The following is a 26,483-nucleotide window of genomic DNA, read 5'->3' on the forward strand; positions in this document are numbered from 1 at the left end:
CCAACCTAGAAGTAACGAAAGCATGGACCAATTTCTCTGCATCATTTTTGGACAGAAAATGTCTGGTTTTTGCAATGTTACGTAGATGGAAAAAAAGCTGTCCTTGAAACAGTCTTGATATGTTCGTCAAAAGAGAGATCAGGGTCCAGAGTAACGCCGAGGTCCTTCAGTTTTATTTGAGACGACTTTACAACCATCAAGATTAATTGTCAGATTCAACAGAAGATCTCTTCGTTTCTTGGGACCTAGAACAAGCATCTCTGTTTTGTCCGAGTTTAAAAGTAGAACGTTTTCAGCCATCCACTTCCTTATGTCTGAAACACAGGCTTCTAGCGAGGGCAATTTTGGGGCTTCACCATGTTTCATTGAAATGTACAGCTGTGTGTCATCCGCATAGCAGTGAAAGTTAACATTATGTTTTCGAATGACATCCCCAAGAGGTAAAATATATAGTGAAAACAATAGTGGTCCCAAAACGGAACCTTGAACACAGAAATGTACAGTTGATTTGTCAGAGGACAAACCATTCAGAGACAAACTGATATCTTTCCGACAGATAAGATCTAAACCAGGCCAGAACTTGTCCGTGTAGACCAATTTGGGTTTCCAATCTCTCCAAAAGAATGTGGTGATCGGTGGTATCAAAGGCAGCACTAAGGTCTAGTAGCACGAGGACAGATGCAGAGCCTCGGTCTGACGCCATTAAAAGGTAATTTACCACCTTCATGCATTTACCACATAACATGCAGCCACCACTGTGGTTGAAAATATGGAGTGATACTCAGTAATCTTATTGGATTTACACCAAACATACCACTTTATATTCAAGACAAATGAATTACTCAGCCATTTTTTTTGCGGTATTACTTTAGTGCCTTGTTGCAAGAAGCGTTCATGTTTTGGAATATTTGTATTCTGTACAGGCTTCCTTTTCACTGTCAATAGGTTAGTATTGTGGAGTAACAACAATGTTGATCCATCCTCAGTTTTCTATCACAGCCATTACATTTTTTTGTTTAAGTCACCATTGGCCTCTTGGTGAAATCCCTGAGCAGTTTCCATCTTCTCCGGCAGAGTTAGGAAGGACGCCTGTATCATTGTAGTGACTGGGTGGATTGATACTCCATCCAAAGTGTAATTAATAAGTTCACCGTGTTCAAAGGGATATTCATTGTTTTTTTTACACATCTACCAATAGGTGCCATTCTTTGCGAAGCAATGGCAAACCTCCCTGGTCTTTGTGGTTCAATCTGTGATTGAAATTCACTGCTCGACTGAGCGACCTTACAATTATCTGTATGTGTGGGGTAAAGAGATGAGGTAGTCATACAAAATAAATAATGTTAAACACTTATTGCACAGTGAGTCCATGGAAATTGACTTAAGCACATTTTTCCTCCTGAACTTATTTAGACTTGCCATACAAAGGGGTTGAATACTTATTGACTCAAGACATTTTAGCTTTTCATTTAAATATTTCTTTAATTAAAAAATTCCACTTTGACAACATGGGGTATTGTGTGTAGGCCAGTCCCCCCCAAAAAAATTGTTGACAATTTTAAACTCAAGCTGTAACACAAAATATGGAAAAAGTCAAGGGGTGTGTATACTTTCTGAAGACACTAACTCACTGTTCTGAATAACAATCATCACTGAAAGAAAAAGTGCCAAGCTTCAACGTTTTAATATAAAACAAATATAGAACCCCCTTTAATTTAATTGGAGGGATATAGTGAGATTCAAATCCCTTCCATATGCAAAGGTAGTCTCAGGACAATCTTTTCAAGATTCTGCTTGAATAACTCAGGCCTAGTCTTGGCACCAGTCTGTTTAGCTATCATTCTACTCCTGTCATGCAAAACTTTGGCATTTGACAAGGAGACAAGGTGTGGAATGTTAGCTAAACAGACTGGTACCTAGGCTAACTCAGGCCTCAATCCACTGTCTCTATGAACATAGGTGCTCTGCTGTAACCAGCCAGTCTCACTCAGCAGTCTCCAAAGTGTTCCTCTAGCTCTGCCTCTCCTCCCGCCGACAGATCCTCAACTGGGACAACTGACCGCCTGAGGGTCCTCGATCCTCTCCTCTTCATCATCATCCTCATCGCCCTCCTTTTCATCCACCTCTTCCCTGCTCTGTTCCATCTCTGACTCCTCGTTCCCCTCTGTTCCGTGTCCCTGCCTCGTCACTCTTTTCTCCGCCCTGTCCTTGTCCACCGCAGCCCCTGCCATGGGGCACTTGTGGTCTCTGTAATACTTCTGTCGGGTGAAGCCCTTTTTGCAGGTGGCACATCGGAAACGATAGTTGTTTGTGTGGGAGCGTTGGTGCTCAAGCATGTGGGCTCTTCTGCTGAAAGCTTTCTGGCAGTACCCACATTTATAGGGCTTAATACCTTGGGACAACAGAAACAAAAGTATGGCTCTAAATAGTTTTGAATCATCACTTTAAATGGCCGTCAAGAGCTGCAACAAGGTAAATTATGTTTACAGTTGTGACTGGTGTATTAATAATTTACTACAATAGACAGGAAATACTCACCAGAATGAGACAGTATGTGTGCCTTCAGCTTGTCTGGTCTGTTAAACTCTTTAATGCAGCCAACATGTGTCCTGAAAGCACAAAACAATGCTTTGAATACACCAATAAAAAACGCAACTTTCTGTTACATTGACGTCGAAGATTGAAGTCGAAGGTATCCCCAGGTTTTTATCGAATCTTTTGTGGCTCAGGTTTCCAAATAGGCTCACATATGATCTGTTAGAAAAATAGACACCTCACTTACCTAAATGGACATTTGTATTTCTTAAAGGGCTCATGAATGAGCATGTGCCTCTTCACCTTGTCCTTCCTGTTGAACATGGCCTCACAAACAGAACATTGGTATGGCTTTTCTCCTGCAATGAAATGACAGTGTTGCCATAAGCACAGCAGAGAGAATCAAGTGAAAGTTATTTGCACCATGGGGTAATGTGTCTGCATGCCTCACCTGAGTGGATACGAGTGTGCAGTTTGAGGTAGTGGTCTGTTTTGAAGAACTTTGTACATATCTGACATTTGAACCTTCCTCCGATACCATGTGTGGGCAGGTGCCGCCGGAAATACCTCTCACAAGGAAAAACCTGTTAAAAATAAATGCATTATTTAGAGTGACTTAATTCTAACATAGCAGTGAGTGACATCCATTTTTTCTAGAGCATACCTTTTGGCAATGTGGGCAGGGGAAGTTATGTGAGGCGGTTAACAAATGCTGCTCCAAGGCCTCTTGCGTGGAGTACCGGCTTTGGCATTTCATGCACCTGAGTGTGACAGAAACACTGGTGAAACCCGTAACCATGGGGTCAAACTAAAGGCCATATAAAACACAGAGGGAAGCAGTGATCACACTGAAAAGAAAGAAACTGACTGAACTTTGTAAGCATTAGTATGGCCTAATTAGGAGACTGGAGATAGTAAAGCTGACCTATAGAAAGTGGTCTCCTTGCGTGGGTTCTGCTGGGGACAGAAGCAGTGGGAGTACTGATGCACCCCCAGCTCAAACAGCGAGGGGAACACCTTGCCACACAGGTGGCAGCGGTAGGTGAGCTGCTCCTGGTGCATCCGGGTGTGCTCCAGGAACAGATCCAGCTTCTGGAACGTCTGGGAACAGGTCTTCACCACACACTTATATACCTGAAACACAGCAGGAAGGAACATTAGAAGGATGAGTGGTGAGGACAGAGCTCTTAAGGAAGACATCTGACACAATAACATTTCTATTTGAATACCTGTTCAAAGGAGAACAAAGAAGTTTTCCAAACAATATGAACACCGATTGCCCCCTGTGCTTAATAATGCTTGTGCTTCATTATTGTTCTGGGTAGATCCTTCCCTCTGGCCATGTGGACTCACCTGCTCTCCTTTGTGCTGAGTCATGTGAGATTTGAGCTGGAAGTAGGTGCTGAACTTGCCAGCACAGAACTGGCACTGGTAAGAGCTGTCGATCAGGATGATCTGCTTGGTCTGAGTCTGCTGGCCGTTGTGCTTGCCATCACCATCACCCAGGCTGTCTACATCAGTCTGGGAGTCACAGTCTCTCTCCTCAGGCTTACCTGGGGCTTCTGAACACACAATCTACATTTATAATACATACTTAGGCCCTTAATAATACATTCATTATGACATACTTCATTGATTTTGGTTATTATTACCACTATGTCATCCACAAAAGGTCTCAATGGCCTATAGAGAAATAAAGATTCCACAGTGAGATGGTTACCTGGCTGCTCCTCCTCCTCATGCTGTTGTTCCTCCTGTTGCTCCATGACCTCCTCTGCACACAGTGGGACCACCTTGACTGTGATGGGCAGTCTGGACACTGTACTGGCCACGCCCGAGGGCCACACTTTGTGTGTCTGCATGTGCTTCTTCACATTAGACTTCTGGGCAAAGGCCCGGCCGCATACAATGCACTGGAAAGGCTTCTCCCCTGTATGACTGTAGAGACATCAAAGATTATAAATGTAAAACAGATTTTCTTATCCTGGGTAGATTCAATGCATATGGATATTGCTTTTCTGTTTGGGCTGAATGGTACATTTGGTTTGTTAAGCTCACCTTCTGATATGTTGCTGGAGATCAAAGTTTTTGGAGAAGACTTTGTCACAGAAATTGCACTTCAGCTTCTGCGACTTTCCTTTAATTTGTTCTGCTGAAGAGCCAATGGATATTAACAATGGACAACATTATTTTATTTAGCCAATGATGAGAAACAATGTAAAAATATATTTGTTAGGGTCAGACCAATATGTACTGTATATTGACATTTGTTTTCAAAATCATACCCACTGCTCCATCCTGGCCTTTCTTTCCATTTTTGGGTCGTTTAGGAATAATCACTTTGTCAAACTCCTCAAGCCCAGTTAGGTTTGCAGTGATGCTGCAGGTTTTGGTTTTGGTGCCTTGCTTCCCAGGGCTGTATACTGGAGGAGTGTTGAATGACTGGCTCTCCACACACTGACTTGGGACCTGTGGGCAGAAAAAAATACATGTATAGTGTTAGTGACCTACTGAGCCAAACTCTTTAGGAAGTTGCCCAAAGACTGCAGAGTACAAGTTTGTCATCCTCCTCATTCTCTGCAAATCACAGATTGCATTAGTTAAAGCTCACCTGTACAGATTGGAACAGCTGCAAGCCCAAGGTGTGAATCTCTGCACTACCACTCCCAGACATTTGAGGCATTGTGCTGTAGACCTGGACCACTGAGTTGCTGATACTGGACGGCACCTGGGAGGACAGAGGCTGAGACTGTCCGGGTGGGAGAGAGTGGGAGGATTGCTGATCGTGCTGAAGGTAGGATGCACCTGTGTGCATACTCAGGTTACTCTGAGAAGGAAAGGTAAACACGATATGCAGTGAATAAAGGCTAAAGGAATATACTTCTTATTGAGAAAAATAGCTTAATTCAGGATGCAAAGTTCCGTTAACAATTCCGGAAAGCTTCCCACCCAAGTTAGGCAATAAGCAAGGAAATCCAGAATCCTCCAAAACGGGATTTCTGGAAAACCAGGGAATCTTGGGAAAGTTACTGGAATTGTGCAACCCTATACTTAATTGAATGTAAACAACTTACCTGAATAGGTGGCTGCATTGCTGCCATGGGTTGGTCAATGGATGTGAAGGCGGAGATGGCAGACATCAGAACATCATCGCTCACTAAAACATTGCCTTGGACCAGTGTGTGAGTAAGAGGAGATGAAGGCACTGTGATGTATGTGGATACCTGATGTGGATAGCAAAACAAAGAAAAAAGGAAGACTGCATTATTGCATTTACATTGCAAGTGAATTATTGTTCTGGAGCATGCTATGATACTCCCCAGCCCATACAGTAAGTACAGGCGATAGGTAACTAGTTTCTTGCCAGACTCATGGTGTGCCGCTGTGGGAAAAGACTAAGTAATAAAAAACAAAACATCTTAGCTAACAATCAAAACCGTACGTCATAAGCCAGTAGTGCTGTACCCACCTGTCTGTTGGCGGGGGTCTGTGGCACAGAGCTAATGGAGGGCACAGGGGTGTAGGCGTTACTAGATGCCAGTGATACTGTAGACAGGGAAGGGGCATTGGACTGGCACTGCTCTCGCTTGTGGGTCATAAAGGCAGGCAATGAGTTGAACTGTTTCTTGCACTTCCCACAAAGAAAGACATCTTCATCATCTGTAAAGAACAATTGGGAATATACAGTACCTTCAGAAAGTATTCACACCCCTTGACTTTTTCCATATTTTGATGCATTACAGCCTGAATTTAAAATGTATTAAATTTAGATGTTAAGACACTAGCCTACACACTATACCCCATAATGTCAAAGTGGAATTATGTCCAGGAGTAAAAATATGCTAAACAAGTCACATAACAAGTTGCATGGACTCACTGTGTGCAATAATATTGTTTAACATGATTTTTGAATGACTACCGTATCTCTGTACCCCACACATACAACTATCTGTAAGGTCCCTCAGTCAAGCAGTGCATTTCAAACACAGATTCAACCACAAAGACCAGGGCGGTTTGCCAAAGCCTCACAAAGAAACGCACCTATTGGTAGATGTGTAAAAAAATTAAAAAAAATAAACCCGACATTGAATATCCCTTTGAGCATGATGAAGTTATTAATTTGACTTTGGGTGTTGTATCAATACAACCAGTCACTACAAAGATGCAGGTGTCCTTCCTAACTCAGTTGCTGGAGAGAAAGGAAACCGCTCAGGGATTTCACCATGAGGCAAATGGTGACTATAAAACAGTTACAGAGTTTAATGGCTGTAATAAGATAAAACTGAGGAATGGTCAACATTGTAGTTACTCCACAATACTAACCTAAATGACAGAGTGAAAATATGGAAGTGTGTACATGTAACCGATGCGAAATGGCTATCTAGTTAGCGGTGGTGCGCGCTAATAGCGTTTCAATCGGTGACGTCACTCGCTCTGAGACCTTGAAGTAGTTGTTCCCCTTGCTCTGCAAGGGCCGTGGCTTTTGTGGAGCGATGGGTAACAATGCTTTGAGGGTGGCTGTTGTTGATGTGTGCAGAGGGTCCCTGGTTCGAGGAGAGGGACATGCATCCTGTTTGCAATAGGGCACTAAAGTAAAACTGGGAAAAACTTGGCCAAGAAATTAACTTTGTCCTGAATACAAAGCATTATGTTTGTGGCAAATCCAACACAACACGAGTACCAATCTCCATATTTTCATGGTGGTGGCTGCATCATGTAATAGGTATGTATGCTTGTTATCGGCAAGAACTAGGGATTTTTTTAGGATAAAAAGAAACAGAAGAGCTAAGCACAGGCAAAATCCTAGAGGAAAACCTGGTTCAATTTACTTTCCAACAGACACTGGTAGACAATAACCTAAAATACAAGGCTAATTATAAACTGGAGATGACACTAAATGTTCCAGAGGAGCCTAGTTACAGTTTTGACTTAAATCTTCTTGAAAATCTATGGCAAGAATAGAAAATGGATGTCTAGCAACCAATTTGGCAGAGCTTGAAGAATTTTTAAAAGAATAATGTGCAAATATTGTACAATCCAGGTGTGCAAAGCTCTTAAAGACTTACCCGGAAAGACTCAGCTGTAATCACTGCCAAATGTATTGACTCAGGGATCTGAATACTTATGTAAAATTAGATCTGTATTTCATTTTCTAAAAACATGTTTTCACTTTGTCATTATGGGGTATTGTGTGTAGATGAGTGAGACAAAACATATATTTTGAATTTAAGCTTTAACACAACACAATGTGGAATCAAGGGTATGAATACTTTCTGAAGGCACTGTATCAACCCTTCCATATTTAAACTGCAATCAGTGGAGATACAGAATGCATCCTTGTTTTGAGTTACTGTAGTACCTAGTTCTCTGATCAACACAATAGAAATTGCAGTGAGAAAAAAAAATTGTGGATAAAAGGGAAGTACACACCCATTGCCTGAATGGTAGATGAGCCTGAGATGTTCTGGTTGTTTGGGTCAGGGACACCTCCCTGGCCATCCAACAGAGACTGGACAGCCAGGACTGTCTGGTTGTCCATCCCTAGAAGAGAATAATAGATCTGGAGGTCAGAACGGTGCAGATCATGGTGATGATATACCATAGTACGACAGGAACAAATCAAAATAGGATTGGTGCGCCACTGCTATTTTGACAACAAGCAGCCGCTCCGTGGGTTGTAGCTAGCGCAAGTGGCTGTTGTTTCAATGCGACATACTCCCTCTTCTCAAAAAATCCCCAAACAAAGGAAATAGCTATACATTACCATAAGCACATTTCAAGAACACATGCAAAATTATCCAAATGTACTCAACGAAATGATAACTAGCTAGCTCTCTGGCATCGATTATTATAATACAAATTGTGCTTTACCAATATTACATTACCATAATTACACCTCCTAGATAACCCAAAATAACCTAACTTTTTCGAAAAAACGTTGTCTTACAACACATTCATATGTTGTTAAATTAAAAACGTCGTATATGATCAACGTATCGATACCTTCCAGGACTTCAAATATAGCTTGCGCCATCTTGTAGTTCTTCTGTGTGTAGGCTTTCGATGAATACGACTGCGTAGCCGATAACGTTATGTAGGCGGATTATCTCTGCTCAACAGCTGGTCCAGGGCCAGTTTCAACAGTTTTTGTGTTATTTTGAGTTTTGGATTTGGGTAGGAAAGGCTGATCCCAAGTCAGACATTAACTCATTCATCACCACTCTCGATTTGCCTCACAAAATAGTTAACAAAGAATAAGCTAATCAAATCACTCATGACATATTCAAAGGTACACTTTTCCACAGTTTATTAGCCAAAAACATGTTTTCCCATTCATAACAATGAAAAGCGTGGCATCACAGAGAGTGGCATTTCACGGGAGCCAATGACAAATCTGGGAAATTCTGACGTTTGAGGGGTGCATTCGCCCAACCAATTGAAATCGTGATTTTCATGCACGTGCATGTTTCGCGGCAAAAATATTTGGCGCGTAAACCTCAACACTTGTTCTGATCAGCTGGAACAATAACAACAATAACACAGTCGGTTTGGCGCTCAGATTATAACTTTTATGGATGGATTTCAGTCAAGGTGATCAACAAGATGATCCATATAATTTGTTTATAGGATAATGTAGATTTTTTGGGGGGGAATATTTGCCATTATTTCGGTTTTGTCGGATTGGTTCCTGGGTATGCTGACCAAACGAGAGGGTGAAGAACTGAGTTGGCTGGTAACGTTACTGCAGCAAGCTAGCTAGCATTCTAAGGTGCCCTAATTGTCATTTGAAAGGATGCGTAATAAATCCAGTTATTCGTCCAAGGTAGCTGAACTAAAAGTTCAGGTTAGTGCAATATTGCGTTAGGAAGAATACAAACTATTTAGGTTCCTGATTTGTTTGTAGCTAATATGTTGCTGGTACATTTAGTCTGAAACTGAATTGGCTTGTGTCTTCTGTCCCATCCTAACCCTGAAGCCAACACAACCACTTTTCTTGGCTAACAATACCAGCTAGGTAGCTAACTAGAGTAGCTAAGTTTTTCTAGGTCGTTGCAGTATTCAAGGAAGTCTGCTTGCTAGCAACACAGTAAGCAAATGATGAGTTGTGTTTACAAACTGTACCAAACGAACGTTATTTTTGATGTCAACCAACGTTAGGTAGCGAATTGACAAAGGGAAAGTAGTTGATAGATGTGGCCAGGCCTCACCGCACTCTCATTGTAAAGATGAAAACAATAGATTGCATAGAAAAGCTAGCAGCGAGTTAGCACGCTAGCTAACAATGATGCATGTTTATTTCACTTTTGTAAACTATAGATAAATTATTCAATATAACAATTTATCTTGTATAGCTACGGACTGTAACTACAGTCTGCTAGACTGCAGCTGTCCGAAAGCGCAACAACTGTCTCTAAGGTTATTTTATAGCTGGCTAATTGTGAGGAAGCATTACCATGCATTTTTGATTTTGTGAGTTTTAGTTGTTGAAGCTTGACTGTCAGTAAGCTAATGTTAATATTAGACATGCTTAACCTCAGTATTTGTAAACCAACTCTTCTAATACGTTTGCACTATTATTCTCCCAAATTAGAGATGACTTGTGTCAGAAGGTGCTGATAGTAGCATATCAAGCCATTGGACTTGAATTCTGCCACAAAAGACAATTTAGGGGACTAGAGCACCCCGGTTGTGTGTGCCATGTCAGAGGCACTCATATCAGGTCAGACGTCGGAGGATCTTTTGGCAGACTTTGAGTCTCTTTTGAATGCTGGGAGTATTGACCTATCAGAGAACCACCAGATAGTCATAATTTCCACCCCCAGCAATGTGGGCTTAAACTCAGTTGTCCCCAGCAACACTGGAGAGATCCTCCTGTTCGCTACCCCCCAAGGCCCTGCGGATGTGGTCCAGGACCAGCGACGGCCAACTCTGGGACGACCTCCGGTAGGTAGCTAACTGACCATTTTGATATGGGTGTTGGCCGGGGTGGGAATGTGATGTGAAGTTATCCCTGTACAATGACTACAGAAAGTGTGTCTGTGTGAGAAAGAATGATCTGTAGCATCCACACTAACTTTTGACCTTTGTTTCCCCCCCCCCCCCATAACTTGTTTCAGGTGAAGAGGAAGCTGGACTTGGACAGTGATCACCAGTATGTCAGCACCTCTCGCCCACCTTCTCTTGGGAGGGCCCCAACGTCCACACCAGCACCACCCAGAGGTACAGACCCCCTGTTCACAATTCGAATATAACTATTCATTTAAATTCAGTTGTAACTATTATAATTTTGGCCAAAGACAATAAATACAAGTTTTTTCATTATTGTGTCCCGCTATCAGTTCCAAAGCCTTCGACAGAGAAGTCTCGCTATGACACATCTTTGAACCTGACCACCAAGCGCTTCTTGGACCTGCTAGCCCAGTCTCCTGACGGGGTGGTGGACCTCAACTGGGCCTCACAGGTCCTGGAAGTGCAGAAGAGACGCATCTATGACATCACCAATGTTTTGGAGGGTATCCAGCTCATCTCCAAGAAATCAAAGAACAACATACAATGGCTGTAAGTCTGGACTCACGTACTGTACAGTATGACAATATCAAAAGTGTGTTCTGGCCTTTCTGGCTTACAATCCTTATTGTGCAGGCCTCTACAGATATTATTCAATACATACAATACACCATCATCAGTGATTCCACAGGATATGTGTATTAGCTAAAAAAAAACATTATCCTAACATTCTGTTTGTCACAGGGGGAACCGCATTGATGGAGCATCTGTTTCCCGTTACCAGGACCTACAGAAAGAGGTCTCTGATTTGACACAGGCGGAGGAGAAACTGGATGAGCTCATTACCAAGTGTAACCTCCAGCTCAGACTCCTCACTGAGGATACCCAGAACAAGAAATATCCTTTTGTGTCTTGTCTGTCTTTCTGTTTGTGTGTCTGTGCTTTTTGTATCTACTGTATGTATTTGAATATGCATTATAGGTCAGTATTTTTTCTTTAACATAATTGCACGCTGGGTTATTTGATGTGCCAGGATCTACGGAAGTCTTTTGACTCTCCTGACCAGCTGGTGATGGTCATCAGAGCCCCTCCAGAGACCCAGATGCAAGTCTCAGAGCCCAGTGAGGTATGTGGGAGGATAATAGACCAATGGACGCTTGCTCAAGACTCTCTTCTGGACCAAATACTGTATTCCAGCTAATGTGGTTTACATACCAACCACAACTATTGAATTGTATCCTCTCTGTTTCAATAAATTATTCCTTTGTTGTCTTCTGGCAGGGCTATCAGGTCTCCCTGAAGAGCACCCAGGGTCCCATTGATGTCTTCCTGTGTCCAGAGGACATTTCTGGTGTCTGCAGCCCAGTGACAGGCATCAGCCCTTCTAAAGCCACATACCAGATAATGCCCCAGCCTGCAGAACAACCACAGTGCAGTTCCACACAGGAAATGACATCGTCAACAGCTGCGTCCCAACAGAACTCCTCTCCACTGCCATTGTTTCGTGAAGCGGGTAAGCTGCTCTCAGTGTCACACTGTCACCCTGATAGGTTCAAGAATGTCAGGGATTTCTTCCAAGAAATCCATTAAAGCACAACTGAAGGCAATAAACAACCTATCTGATAGAAAACAGCTTATGGGAATCAATATTGGTCAGAAACACAAGGTGAGACAGACTACCCAGCAGCGTAGCGTATTGTACTTTGTTTACATAAGACAACACGTCACACATTTTTTTACTTGAGAAATACTGCACCAAACACCTTAGGTAGATTTAAATTGCCCGACCAAAACCTATGCAATAATGTCAGTTAATTACAGATTTCTTGAGTTGTCTTACAGTGCATTTTGTTACGTTACAGCCTATTTCCCGTTACCATTCCTAAAATGTCATATGATTTCTTTCCCCCTCATCAATGCCCCAAAATGACAAAGCAAAAACAGGATTTTAGACATTTTTGCAAATGTATAAAAAATGATAAACTGAAATACCTTATTTACATAAGCATTCAGACCTTTGCTATGAGACTCAAAATTGAGCTCAGTTGCATTCTGTTTCCATTGATCATCCATGAGATGTTTCTACAACTTGATTGGAGTTCACCTGTGGTAAATTCAATTGATTGGACATGACTTGGAAAGGCACACACCTGTCTATGATCCCACAGTTGACAGTGCATGTCAGAGCAAAAACCAAGCCATGAGGTTGAAGGAATTGTTCGTAGAGCTCAGAGACAGGATTGTGTCGACTCACAATTCTGGGGAAAGGTTACCAAAAAACATCTGCAGCATTGAAGGTTCCCAAGAACAGTGGCCTCCATCATTATTAAATGACTCTTCCTAGAGCTGGCCGCCCAGCAAAACTGAGCAATCGGGGGAAAAGGGCCTTGGTCAGGGAGGTGACCAAGAACCCAATGGTCACTCTGACAGAGCCCCAGAATTCCTCTGTGGAGATAGGACAACCTTTCAGATGGACAACCATCTCTGTAGCACTCCACCAATCAGGCCTTTCTGGTAGAGTGGCCAGACAGAAGCCACTCTTCAGTAAAAGGCACATGACGGCCCGCTTGGAGTTTGCCAAAAGGCACCTAAAGTACTCTCAGACCATGAGAAACAAGATTCTCTGGTCTGATGAAACCAAGATTAAACTATTTGGCCTGAATGCCAAGCGTCACGTCTGGAAGAAACCTGACACGATCCCTACGGTGAAGCATGGTGGTGGCAGCATCATGGTGTGGCGATGTTTTTCAGCGGCAGATGCTGGGAGACTAGTTGGGATCGAGGGAAAGATGAACAGAGCAAAGTACAGAGAGATCCTTGATGACAACCCGTTCCAGAGTGCTCAGGACCTTAGACCGGGGCAAAGGTTCACCTTCCAACAGGACCACGACCCTAAGCACACAGCCAAGATGACACAGGAGTGGCTTCGGGGCAAGTCTCTGAATGTCCTTGAGTGGTCCAGCCAGAGCCTGTACTTGAACCCGATCGAACATCTTTGGAGAGCCCTGAAAATAGCTGTGCAGCGACGCTCCCTATCCAACCTGACAGAGCTTGAGAGGATCTGCAGAGAAGAATGGGAGAAACTCCCCAAATACAGGTGTGCCAAGCTTGTAGCGTCATACCCAAGAAGACTCAAGGCTGTAATCTCTGCCAAAGGTGCTTCAACAAAGAACTGAGTAAAGTGTCTGAATACTTATGTAAATGTGATTTTCCTGTTTTATTTTTTAATACATTTTGTTTAGTCTTTATGGGGTATTTTCTGTAGATTTGAGGGGGGGTGACTATTGAATCAACTTTAGAATAGGGCTGTAACAAAATGTGGAAAAAGTCAAGGTATCTGAATACTTTCCGAATGCGCTGTCGATTCATTCTGACTATTTTGAGGACGTGATCCTGGCTTCCTATGGTGTCTCATGGGGGACAAACATTAGTAACTGCCACATCGAACCACACCCCCAAAGACTGAAATCTTGTTTTTCGTAATGAGCAACAGAGAAACCCATACAGAATCGGTGCGTTCAGTCGCTCTTTAACATTCCTAAATGGCTATTTGCCGTGGTCACTAAAACTGCATTTCCATTTATTTATTTTTTACAGGAGCAGTCCTGGAATGTGACCCGTTCCCCAACTTGGGAGTGCTGCCAGAATTTGACCTTTCACCCTTGTCATCCTCTGACTTCCTCAGTGTGGAGGGCCTTGGTAACCCACTGGATGGGTTCATCAACCTGTCCCCGCCACAAAGCCACAGCTACCACTTTGGTCTAGAGGAGCATGAGGGCATCACTGAACTGTTTGACTCTGACTTTGGAGACTTCACCCCACTAGAGTTGGGGTGGAGAGAAACACCCACAGAACAAGAATGAGGTTGTATCTCTATGGAAACACCCAATACACACCCATTTCCCCTCTCAGAAAAGTATTCCCATGTGGCTAAAATACAGAATTGTACAGCACAGACAGTAATGGACCATGTACAGCACAGACAGTAATGGACCATGTACAGCACAGACAGTAATGGCACTTAAGTCGTCTAGCAAAAGAGGTTAGCTTTAGATGGCTATTTAATTTATTTCTATACAGATAATGTTTTTGTACCAATAATGTTTTTTTTGTTTTTTTCCCCCTTAAGTGGCTTGAGAAGGTGTACTTGTGGGAAATGGACTTATCAGCTTGGAAGCTAATACTGAATTTGTTATATTAAGTAGGCATTTTTGCCATAGTCTCAGGTGTAAGGAAGAGTCAGACTTTTCTGCTAAGAGTTGGGTTTCAGATGCATTTTAAGAAGTCTTACAGTATGTTGGCCAATGGTAATGGCAGGATATAGCCTATGTAGGTTAAGAGACCTTTTATAGATGAAGTTTGGGATGGGGGTTGGGATGTCATGCCTTAAAGCAGTGGTTCTCAATCCTGGTCCTGGGGACCCAAAGGGGTACACATTTTTGTTTTTGCCCTAGCACTACACACCTGATTCAAATCATCAAAGCCTTTTGATGAGTTGATCATTTGAATCAGGTGTGTAGTGCTAGGGCAAAAATAAAATGTGTACCCCTTTGGGTCCCCAGGACCAGGATTGAGAACCAGTACCTTAAAGGAATGATTCACCCGTTTTGAATGTTATATCGTTTTTGTGCATCTCTGAGCGATGTTCTATCGATTCCCGGGGTCCTTTCATGTTTATCTAAGCTATTGTCTTTTCAATCTTGAGATGCACAAAAACGCTTACATTCAAAATGGGCAAACCTTTCCTTTTAACATTGATGAGATCTGTTTGGTAATCTAATTACCAATAAGAAAATATGATCTCTTTTAAAACCTGTCCATATTGGTCTACAGTTTGAATATATTGTTTTACTAGGCCTTACATTTGGTTGATTGTTAGTCATACATTATATCACAGTTTGTCATTATCATGAACCTTATCACAGCTCGTTTTCTGCAGGTCTTATGCAGTGCCTTATAAAAAATAAAAAATAAATGTTGGATGGATTCAATTCAAGTGTTATTCTGTGTCTAATTGAGGTGTTTGAATGAAAGTGTTAGATTTGCATTTCTTAACAGCAAATTGTGGATTACTACTATTTGGGGCTGTCAGGCTACTGTACTTGAGAATTCAGCCACTGTGTTAAAAATGCTTAAGGGAATTTAACTCTGCAGTCAATTTCACATTGTTCAGCGCTTTGTTTTATAACAACAATTACAAAAACATTTTTTTTTCACAAATTCACAAATAATTACTTGTACCAATCCGAGTGGTTTATCAAGCATGTCTTTTGTATCAAATTTGTTTTTTGAAGAATAAAAACATTGCTATATGGGGTAGTTGATGATAAAAAATAAAGTGAAAACAAACTGCAAAGAGTTCCATTAGCGTAAAACAGATATTTCTAGTTCCATCCCGTTGTTTAAGTGAAAGACAGACAATGTATGACTGTCGGGCAAGTTGAACCTGCGTATATTTTTACAAACAAAATACAAAGAATTCCAATACTGAACTGTCTGATTCCTCCCCTGTAGATGACAGGCAGGATTTTAAAATATATATATATATATATATTCTTTATTTAACCAGGTAGGGCAGTTGAGAACAAGTTCTCATTTACAACTGTGACCTGGCCAAGATAAAGGAAAGCAGTGTGACACAAACAACACTGAGTTACACATGGGATGAACAAACGTAAGGTCAATAACACAATAGAAAAATATATATACAGTGTGTGCAAATGTAGTAAGATTAGGAAGGTAAGGCAATAAATAGGCCATAGTGGCAAAATAATTACAATTTGGCATTAACACTGGAGTGATAGATGTGCAGATGATGGGGTGCAAAAGAGCAAAAATAAATAACAAATGGGGTTGAGGTAGTTGGGTGGGCTATTTACAGATGGGCTGTGTACAGGTGCAGTGATCGGCAATCTGCTCTGACAGCTGATGCTTCAAGTTAATGAGGGAGATATGTCTCCAGCTTCACTGATTTTTGCAATTTGTTCCAGTCATTGGCAGCAGAGAACTGGAAGGAAAGGCAGCCTTTGGGGATGACCAGTGAAATATACGGGTGGGGGTTGCTATGGTGACCAGTGAGCTGAGATAAGACGGGGCTTTACCTAGCAAAGACTTATAGATGAACTGGAGCCAGTGGGTTTGGTGACGAATATGAAGCGAGGGCCAGCCAACGAGAGCATACAGGTCGCAGTGTTGGGTAGTATATGGGGCTTTGGTGATAAAATGGATGGCACTGTGATAGACTACATCCAATTTGCTGAGTAGAGTGTTGGAGGCTATTTTTTAAATTACGAAGTCAAGGATCGGTAGGATAGTCAGTTTTACGAGGATATGTTTAGCAGCATAGGTGGAGGCTTTGTTGCGAAATAGGAAGCCGATTCTAGATTTAATTTTGGATTGGATATGCTTAATGTGAGTCTGGAAGGAGAGTTTACAGTCTAACCAGACACCTAGGTATTTGTAGTTGTCCAAATATTCTAAGTCAGAACCGTCCAGAGTAGTGATGCTGGTCGGGCGGGCAGCGATCGGTTGAAGAGCATGCATTTAGTTTTACTAGCATTTAAGAGCAGTTGGAGGCCACGGAAGGAGTGTTGTTTGGCATTGAAGCTTGTTTGGAGGTTTGTTAACACAGTGTCCAAAGAGGGGCCAGAAGTATACAGAATGGTGTCATCTGCGTAGAGGTGGATCAGAGAATCACCAGCAGCAAGAGCGACATCATTGATATATACAGAGAAAAGAGTCGGCCCGAGAATTGAACCCTGTGGCACCCCCAGAGACTGCCAGAGGTCCGGACAACAGGCCCTCCGATTTGACACACTGAACTCTGTCTGAGAAGTAGTTGGTGAACCAGGCGAGGCAGTCATTTGAGAAACCAAGGCTATTGAGTCTGCCGATAAGAATGTGGTGATTGACAGAGTCGAAAGCCTTTGCCAGGTCGATGAAGACGGCTGCACAATACTGTCTTATCGATGGCGGTTATGATATCGATTCGGACCTTGAGCGTGGCTGACGTGCACCCATGAGCAGCTCGGAAACCAGATTGCGTAGCGGAGAAGGTATGGTGGGATTCAAAATGGTTGGTGATCTGTTTGTTAACTTGGCTTTCGAAGATTTTAGAAAGGCAGGGCAGGATAAATATGGATCTGTAACAGTTTGGGTCTAGAGTGTCTCCCCCTATGAAGAAGGGGACGACCGCGGCAGCTTTCCAATCTTTAGGGATCTCAGATGATACGAAAGAGAGGTTGAACAGGCTAGTAATAGGGGTTGCAACAATTGCAGCGGATAATTTTAGGCTTGGGTTATTGTTTTGGTGGAAGATCCAGGGCCCCAGGACCAGTGGAAGCTTAATTTCCTTCCATTGGTCATGGGGCCCTTAAGGTCAACAAACATCATTAACTTTACCCTGTACCAGGACATTTTATCCAAAATTCTGGTAGCTTCTGCCAGGAGTCTGAAACTTCGCCGCAAGTGGATCTTCCAGCAATATGATAACCCCAAGAACACATCAAAATCCACAAAAACATGTTTTTTTTACCACAAAATCAACCTCTTGCAATGGTCATCTCAGTCTCCAGACTCGAACCCCATTGAAAACCTGTGGTTTGAATTGAAGTGGGAAGTCCATAAGAGCAGACGAAGGATATCAAGGATCTGGAAAGATTCTGCATTGAGGAATGGTGTAAGATCCTTCCAAATGTGTTCTCTAAATGTATACATTTTTAGAAAAAGGCTCAGTGCAGTTATTCTCTCAAGGTGAGTTATTGAAAGGTATTGAAAATAGGTGGCAATCATTTTTACCCCTCTTTTTGAGAGAAAAAAATATTACTTGTTAAACAAAATCTCTTGTATCTCAGTATTTGTATTATTTTATACAGTCTTTTCTGCTCATCTTTATCAAGGGTGCCAATAATTCTGGACCTCACTGTATATGGCAATATATGGCACTTCTGCGTGTACATAACTAATTTACATTTTTGAGTAAATTATCATTAAAATCAGGCAAGCAAAAAAATACTCCCGATTTGCCTGATCGGCAAGTGCCTTTCAGAATTTAATCTCAATCCCTGGTTCAAGACATAAATAATTGAAATGTCACTGAGTTTTAATGTGTTCTTTTACTTCACTGAGTGTACAAAACATTAGGAACAGCTTCCTAATTTAAGTTGCACTCCCTTGAGTTGCACAGCCTAAATTTGTCGGGCATGGTCTCAAGTCCATGTCAACATGGACTACAAGGTGTCAAAAGCGTTCCAAAGGGATGCTGGCCCATGTTGAGTCCAATGTTGAGTCCATGTTGAGTCCAATGCTTCCCACAGTTGTGTCAAGTTGCCTGGATGTCCTTTGGGTGGTGGACCATTCTTGACACACACGGGAAACTGTTGAGTGTGAAAAAGGCAGCACCATTCCTGTTCTTGACACACTCAAACCGGTGCGCCTGGCACCTACTACCATACCCCGCACTTAAATATTTTGTCTTACCCATTCACCCTCTGAATGGCACACATACACAATCCGTGTCCCAATTGTCTCAAGGCTTAAAAATCCTTCCTTAACCTGTCTCCTCGTCTTTATCTACACTGATTGAAGTGGATTTAACAAGTGACATCAAAAAGGGATCATAGCTTTCACCTGGATTCACCTGGTTTCTCTATATCATGGAATGAGCCAGTGTTCCGAATGGTTTGTGCAGTCAGTGTATATGTCATGTATTGGTGGATTCTCCATTGTTGAGCGGCTTGACTTCTAAGGTGTAATGTTTGTGCCAAGCCAACAACATGCTCATCACATACAGCACCAAGTTTGGGAACAACTGTTACCTCTCTCTGTTTGTCTCCTCTTCCTCCTGTATATAAGGCAGCCTGCCTTGTGGAGTCCATTCACAGCGACCAAGGCAGAAACTTTGAGTCCCGTCTGTTCGCCACCATGTGTGAGAGGCTGGGTATGCACAAGACCCGCACTACTCCTCTCCATCCTCAAAGTGATGGCCTTGTGGAGCGCTTCAACAAAACGCTTGGACAGCAGCTGGCTGTCAATCCCGGCCAAACACCAGCGTGACTGAGACAAGCACCTGCCTATGGTCCTCATGGCATGCCGCTCCGCTGTCCAAGACTCCACCTCCTGCACGCCTGCCCTCCTCATGCTGGGGAGAGAGATCCGCACCACTGCGGAGATGGCGTTTGGTCGGCCCCTGGATAGCCCTCCTGTTCCCCCAGGGCCAGAGTATGCCCGGAGACTCCAGGACCGCCTGGAGACAGCCCACACCTTCGCCAGAGAGCAGCTGGTGAATGCAGGTGTGAGGCAGAAAAGGAACTATGACGTGCACACCCGGGGAAGGCACTTTGTGGCTGGGGAGCTGGTCTGGGTCTATAATCCTCTGAGAAAGAAAGGCAGATGCCCCAAGTTGGACAGTCACTGGGTGGGGCCCTGCAGCATCCTTGAGAGGTTAGGGGAGGTTGTTTACTATAGTTGTTGTCAACTATAAAATAGCCTCCAACACTCTACTCAACAAATTGGATGCAGTCTATCACAGTGCCATCCGTTTTGTCACCAAAGCCTCATACACTACCCACCACTGCGACCTGTACGTTCTCGTTGGTTCTCGTTCATACTCGTCGCCAAACTAACCTGTGCCAAGGTTTTGGCGGTTGGCAGGTATTTGGATCCAGGTCAAATACCTTATACTATTTGATAATCACTTTCTGTTAATTAAATCATGAAGATGACAGATTGAAAGCTAATTAAGACTATGCTGTTTTAATCTCATTTTGACCTTTGATTGTCTGAAATATCTGATCGTCAAATGTTTGCCCTTTCAATAGATAGCCTATGATCATACAATTCTTCAAGTGAATAGAATGATAACATCGGCAACATCTACAGGAATATTCAGCTGTAGTCCGTGTCCAGTGAAAGGCCTCAGAAAGCGATGTTATGACTTTTTGTACAATACTCCATTCATCTATGCTTCGGTCAATGTGGACATTGTCATGGTGATAGTGAGGAATGGTGTTGGGGACGAGTGTGTACAAACAGAGGGTCGGTTCTCACTAAGAACGTGGACTCGGAGAGACCTCAGAGCCTCACCTGTGCTTACAAGTGTACTGAAAGTAAGACAGTGCTAACATCAGGAAATACCATACAACTAAATCACAACTATACAAAAATTATTCTGCTGTCAAGATATAAAAGTCTGACATACTTACCGTATACTTTTTTCAGTTACCCATGCAACGTACCTGTAAAAGTGAAACATTTTGGTTTTAGTTTTTCATTATGTATTTTGTTGTTTATCACACCTCATCCTCTGTCCATTTCTCTCCGTAGCGACAGTTCAGAGTTTGTAGGTTTCCTTGAAGATTGAGACAGCGGCAAGGTTGGGGGAGAACATTTACTTGTGCACAGTGGTGTACAGTGGTGTACTTTTACTTCACTCCATTCCTAAAGAAAATGATGTACTTTTTCCTCCATACATTTTTCTTGACTCCCAAAAGTACCTTGACACCCAAAAGTGAAATGGTCCAATTCAGGCACTTATCAAGAGAACACGTGGTCATTCCTACTGCTTCTGATCTGGCTGACTCACTAAACACATGCATCGTTTGTAAATTATGTCTGAGTGTTGGAGTGTGTCCCTGACTATCCATGCGTTTACAAAACAAGAAAATGTTGCTTGAAATGATTCATACTTTTACCATTTGATGCTTAAGTATATTTGAGCAATTACATTTACTTTTGATACTTAAGTATATTTAGAACCAAATACTTTTAGACTTTTACTCAAGTAGTATTTTACTGGGTGACTTTCACTTTCACTTGAGTAACTTTATATTAAGGTATCTTTACTTTTACTCAAGTATGACAATTGGGTACTTTTTCCACCACTGCTTGTGCGTCACTGTCACCAACAGGGCGAAAGACCCCAAGGTTCTGAAAGAAAATCTCAATGCTCAAACAAAAGAATACAATGGCAGCCCACGGAACTGTTCTGGGAGGCACACAAGCAGTTTCATATGGCACATGTGCAGGTAACAAGTCACAACCAGGGGTTTCAATTGGGTATGGCAGTCGTCATACCCTAACTCAACACCAACAATTTTAAATAGCCTACTAAAATCATTCCAATCCTGATTTAAGAAAAAATATTTCATCTGTTTTAATTTAGACACCCTCTATGCTCGACACCAAATCCAGTAGTCTCCCATAATAAAATAGTTTGTTGTTCTTTTCATTACTACTGTGTTTACGTTGTTACTGTGTTTCTTCCGGTTCTGACAGTTCATCACCAGATCCCACACTCTGAGTATGAGAACATGCTTGTGGGTGAGGGTTTGCTTAACTTGGCGATGGTCATAAAGGATGAGCGGACCAAAGAGCGAGTCCCAGTGTCAGAAGAGTTAAACATCATCCCAACACAGATCTCTATAGTATGCTCTCTAACAACTTATCTAGTCTTTAACTGACGTACCTCCAAGGCAGAGTCCCAGTTTCTGAAGTGCTTTTATTCCACAGGTCATCGGTGGAGGTAACATTCAGCTGAAGAAGGAGCACAGTGGCCTGGTTTCTTTCACTGATGGTTTCGCTAATCCTTTGAGCGGTGCTGTGCTGACAGTGGAAGGCTCAGGATTGATCGAGGGCAAAGACCAGACAAAGTAAGTGATCGTGAAGAAGACCTAGAAACTGATTATATTCTAAAGTATTCTGACAAAGTACTCTGTCTCTATGGAACATATTCTAAGTTTAACACTTTCTCTGTTTTAATGACAACGAAAACACCTGTTCTTGAGGAAGTATTGTAGAAACGTAGTATTGGTATGTCACCAGGTATGCGTTTGGTTGTCAGTTTCATGGAACTAATGCATGTGGTTGCATCATAAGACTTTGACCTCAAACTAAAAAGGTCACACAGGTTGTATAATGCCTGACTCAGACAATAAGATGAAACAATAACATACAAACGCTATATACACAGTATATTCCTGTGTTTTATATACTGTATATGGTTTTAGCAACAGTAGAAGGAATAGGGGCATTCATGGATCTTATAGTGACATCCTAGATTAACTTAATACAGGCATTGTATTGACATTATTTTGACATTATTTACTCCAGCCATTCTCTACAAATATTTTTCTCCTCTTAAGGTGTACCTAGTGCAACCAGGACAGACCATGCAGAAAAAAAAAATATTTCACCCCCCACTGGCACAAAACAACTGGCACAAAACTGTTGCAGGCAAGCCTGGTTTACAACAACAGTTCCACAGCCATCAAAAACTTCCACAAAGTCTCTGTTTCTGCATAAAGCATGATTGCTTTCTCCTGAGCACACCGAAGGATGTGAGTGTGTGTAATGTCTTCACTTTGCTTTTGCTAAGTTAATGTTAAAATGTGTTATTCCTATTATTGATTTGTTTCAAGAAAGATTTGTCAACATATTGAAAATGTTTTGTCTACGTTTCATAAAAATCAAGCAAGTCCCGCCTTCTTCCCTGAATGCATTGTGAAATAATCAATCAATGCAATGTGGAGCGAGCATGGCATTATTGTTATATACCTCTTGACAGGGTTTTGTATGTTAATTCAGCTCTTTGTTGATTAATGGGAGTGTATGTCCTCCATTAGTACATGTATCCCTCTGACAGACATTGTGTTGTCCAGTGACTGTAGTATGATGAACTCCTATTGGATGATAAGGGGCTATCATACCACTCACTGGTAGGGAGTGTTTCCTCGACAGACAGTGTGAGGGAAACGTTTTACAGAGATAAGAGGCACATGAATAAACATGGGACATGATAGAATGAACAACATTTACAGTGAAGTTTAGCTCTCAGATATAGTGCTGTCCCAATTTTTAAATGACAACATTGAAGTTTTATTAGATATATGTATAGGATACACATGGTTTGTACTGTCCAACGAAATGCTTACAGGTTCCTTCTCGACAATGCAACAATTGGAAATAAAAGTTAAGAAAACAAACATGGCTTAGTAGAATATAGACATTTTAGCATCAGTATATAATACATGAAGGCACCATTTATAGTCCAATATTTACAAGTACCAGGGAAGGGGGTATTCAGGGGCAAGTGTTTAAATTGTGCAGTATTAGCAATAGTAAATTGGTGGGAAGTCCAGTTAGAGTGTTAAGCAGTCAGGTGGCTTGTAGATACAGTGGCTTGCGAAAGGATTCACCCCTTTGCATTTTGCCTATTTTGTTGCCTTACAACCTAGAATTAAAATAGATTTTTTGGGGGGGTTGTATCAATTTGATTTACACAACATGCCTTTGAAGATGCAAAATATCTTTTTTATTGTGAAACAAGACAACAAAAAAAGACCATAACTATTCACCCCCCCAAAGTCAATACTTTGTAGAGCCACCTTTTGCAGCAATTACAGCTGCAAGTCTCTTGGTGTATGTCTCTATAAGATTGGCACATCTAGCCACTGGGATTTTTGCCCATTCTTCAAGGCAAAACTGCTCCAGCTCCTTCAAGTTGGATGGGTTCCGCTGGTGTACAGAAATCTTTAAGTCATACCACAGATTCTCAATTGGATTGAGGTCTGGGCGTTGACTAGGCCATTCCAAGACATTTAAATGTTTCCCCTTTAACCACTCAAGTGTTGCTTTAGCAGTATGCTTAGGGTCATTGTCCTGCTGGAAGGTGAACCTCCCTCCCAGTCTCAAATCTCTTGAAGACCGAAACAGGTTTCCCTCAAGGATTTCCCTTTATTTAACGCCATCGATCATTACTTCAATTCTGACCAGTCCTAGTCCCTGCTGATGGAAAAACAGGAGCTTCAGGGTTTTCTTTGGCCTCTCTGATTAATGCCCTCGTCTGGTCCATGAGTTTTGGTCGGCGGCCCTCTCTTGGCAGGTTTGTTGTGGTACCATATTCTTTCCATTTTTTTAATAACGGATTTAATGGTGCTCCGTGGGATGTTCAAAGTTTCTGATATTTTTTTATAACCCAACCCTGATCTGTACTTCACCATAACTTTGTCCCTGACCTGTTTGGCGAGGTCCTTTGTCTTCATGGTGCCACTTGCTTGGTGGTGTTGCAGACTCTGTGGCCTTTTATATACAGCTGTATATATATACTGAGATCATGTGACAGATCATGTGACACTTAGATTGCACACAGGTGGACTTTATTTAACTAATTGTGACTTCTGAAGGTAATTGGTTGCACCAGATCTTAGTTAGGGGCTTCATAGCAAAGGGGGTGAATACATATGCACACACCACTTTTCTGTTTTTAATTTTTTAAATAATTTTTTGAACCAATTTGGACTATTTTGTGTATGTCCATTACATGAAATCCAAATTAAAATCAATTTAAATTACAGGTTGTAATGCAACAAAATATGAAAAATGCCAAGGGGGTGAATACTTTTGCAAGGCACTGTAGAAACCTGTCTCCTGCTCCGATACCGTCTGCCTGACGGAAAGGGAGTAAACAGCTTGTGGCTGGGGTGTGTGGGGTCCTTGATGATGCTGTGGGACTTCCTCAGGTACCGTTTCAAGTAGCTGTTTGTTATTTGTTATTTTATTGAGAGAACTATTAGCTGTTGCAAAAGCAGCAACTACTCTTCCTGGGTTCCACACAAAACATGACATAATACAAAACATTATTAGACAAGAACAGCTCAAGGACAGAACTACATAAAAACATTTTTAAAGGCACATGTAGCCTACATATCAATACATACACACAAACTATCTAGGTCAAATAGGGGAGAGGCATCGGGCCGTGAGGTGTTGCCTTATTTGTTTTTTGAAAGCAGTTTTGCTGTTTATTTGGGCAATATAAGATGGAACCTAGTTCCATGCAATAATGACTCTATAAAACACTGTACATTTTCTTGAATTTCTTCTGGACTTGGGGACTGTGAAAAGACCCCTGGTGGCATGTCTGGTGGGGTAAGTGTGTGTGTCAGAGCTGTGTATAAGTTGACTATGCAAACCATTGTGGATTTTCAACACATTAATGTTTCTTACAAAAAGAAGAAGTGAAGAAGTCACTCTCTCAACTCTTTGCCAACAGAGACTGACATGCATATTATTTACAGTGCCTTCGGAAAGTATTCAGACCCCTTGAATTTTTCCTATTTTTTTACATTACAACCTTATTCTAAAATGGATTGAATGAAAAAAATTCCTCAGCAATCTACACATAATACCCCATAATGACAAAGTGTAAACAGAAATACCTTATTTACATAAGTATTCAGGCCATTTGCTATGAGACACGAAATTGAGCTCAGGTGCATCCTGTTTCCATTGATCATCCTTGAGATGTTTCTACAACTTGATTTCAGTCCACTTGTGGTAAATTCAATTGGTTGGACATTATTTGGAAAGGCACACACCTGTCTATATAAGGTCCCACCGTTGACAGTGCATTTCAGAGCAAAAACCAAGCCATGAGGTCGAAGGAATTGTTCGTGGAGCTCTGAGATAGGATTGTGCTGAGGCACAGATCTGGGGAAGGGAGCAAAAAATGTCTGCAGCACCGAAAACAGTGGTCTCCATCATTCTTAAATGGAAGAAGTTTGGAACCACCAAGACTCTTCCTAGAGCTGGCCACCCGGCCAAACTAAGCAATCGGGGGTGAAGGGTCTTGGTCAGGGAGGTGACCAAGAACCCAATGGTCACTCTGACAGAGCTCCAGAGTTCCTCTGTGGAGATGGGAGCACCTTCCAGGACAACCATCTCTGCAGCACTCCACCAATCAAGCCTTTATGGTAGAGTGGCCAGATAGAAGCCACTCCTCAGTAAAAGGCACATGACAGCCCTCTTGGAGTTTGCCAAAAGGCACCTAAAGACTCTTAGACCATGAGAAACAAGATTTTCTAGTCTGATGAAACCAAGATTGAACTCTTTGGACTGAATGCCTAGCGTCACATCTGGAGGAAACCAAGCACCACTCATCACCT

General features: G+C 42.0%; 2 protein-coding genes across 8 annotated transcripts; one reads left to right on the plus strand and one right to left on the minus strand.

Moving 5' to 3' along the window:
• Positions 1 to 151: 151 nt before the first annotated feature.
• On the minus strand, positions 152 to 8,621 carry LOC139557420 (zinc finger protein 341-like). Of its 4 annotated transcripts, none has more exons than XM_071372206.1 (15): positions 8,539 to 8,621; positions 7,966 to 8,076; positions 6,005 to 6,195; positions 5,610 to 5,759; positions 5,147 to 5,362; positions 4,821 to 5,004; positions 4,594 to 4,684; positions 4,256 to 4,473; positions 3,889 to 4,097; positions 3,461 to 3,669; positions 3,200 to 3,296; positions 2,987 to 3,119; positions 2,783 to 2,894; positions 2,539 to 2,609; positions 152 to 2,392 (listed from the first exon to the last, which is right to left on the minus strand). In XM_071372206.1, exons 1-15 carry the CDS (start codon positions 8,567 to 8,569, stop codon positions 2,043 to 2,045), a joined length of 2,373 nt encoding a protein of 790 aa, XP_071228307.1. In that variant the 5' UTR covers positions 8,570 to 8,621; the 3' UTR covers positions 152 to 2,042. The 4 variants fall into 4 exon arrangements, with proteins under 4 accessions (XP_071228307.1, XP_071228306.1, XP_071228309.1 ...); XM_071372205.1 differs by having other exon boundaries at positions 4,594 to 4,687; XM_071372208.1 differs by having other exon boundaries at positions 8,421 to 8,567.
• Positions 8,622 to 9,011: 390 nt separating this feature from the next.
• LOC139557421 (transcription factor E2F1-like) lies at positions 9,012 to 15,533 on the plus strand. Of its 4 annotated transcripts, none has more exons than XM_071372211.1 (8): positions 9,012 to 9,126; positions 10,127 to 10,479; positions 10,653 to 10,755; positions 10,875 to 11,094; positions 11,287 to 11,439; positions 11,554 to 11,668; positions 11,824 to 12,055; positions 14,140 to 15,533. In XM_071372211.1, exons 2-8 carry the CDS (start codon positions 10,234 to 10,236, stop codon positions 14,403 to 14,405), a joined length of 1,335 nt encoding a protein of 444 aa, XP_071228312.1. In that variant the 5' UTR covers positions 9,012 to 9,126; positions 10,127 to 10,233; the 3' UTR covers positions 14,406 to 15,533. The 4 variants fall into 4 exon arrangements, with proteins under 4 accessions (XP_071228312.1, XP_071228311.1, XP_071228310.1 ...); XM_071372210.1 differs by having other exon boundaries at positions 9,029 to 9,268; XM_071372213.1 differs by having other exon boundaries at positions 9,041 to 9,126; positions 10,389 to 10,479.
• Positions 15,534 to 26,483: the final 10,950 nt, after the last annotated feature.

This window comes from Salvelinus alpinus, chromosome 28 (genome assembly GCF_045679555.1).
Source record: "Salvelinus alpinus chromosome 28, SLU_Salpinus.1, whole genome shotgun sequence".
Classification (NCBI taxonomy): Eukaryota; Metazoa; Chordata; class Actinopteri; order Salmoniformes; family Salmonidae; genus Salvelinus; species Salvelinus alpinus.

Coding starts and splice junctions, on each gene's coding strand:
- LOC139557420 (XM_071372205.1), bottom strand. CDS start 8,569: ATGGCGCAAGCTATATTTGAAGTCCTGGAAG. Junction 5,760..6,004: donor AGACCCCCGCCAACAGACAG/GTGGGTACAGCA, acceptor TATCCACATCAG/GTATCCACATACATCACAGT. Junction 4,474..4,593: donor CTCCAGCAACATATCAGAAG/GTGAGCTTAACA, acceptor ATGTCTCTACAG/TCATACAGGGGAGAAGCCTT.
- LOC139557421 (XM_071372211.1), top strand. CDS start 10,234: ATGTCAGAGGCACTCATATCAGGTCAGACGTCGGAGGATCTTTTGGCA. Junction 10,480..10,652: donor CAACTCTGGGACGACCTCCG/GTAGGTAGCTAA, acceptor AACTTGTTTCAG/GTGAAGAGGAAGCTGGACTT. Junction 10,756..10,874: donor CACACCAGCACCACCCAGAG/GTACAGACCCCC, acceptor TCCCGCTATCAG/TTCCAAAGCCTTCGACAGAG.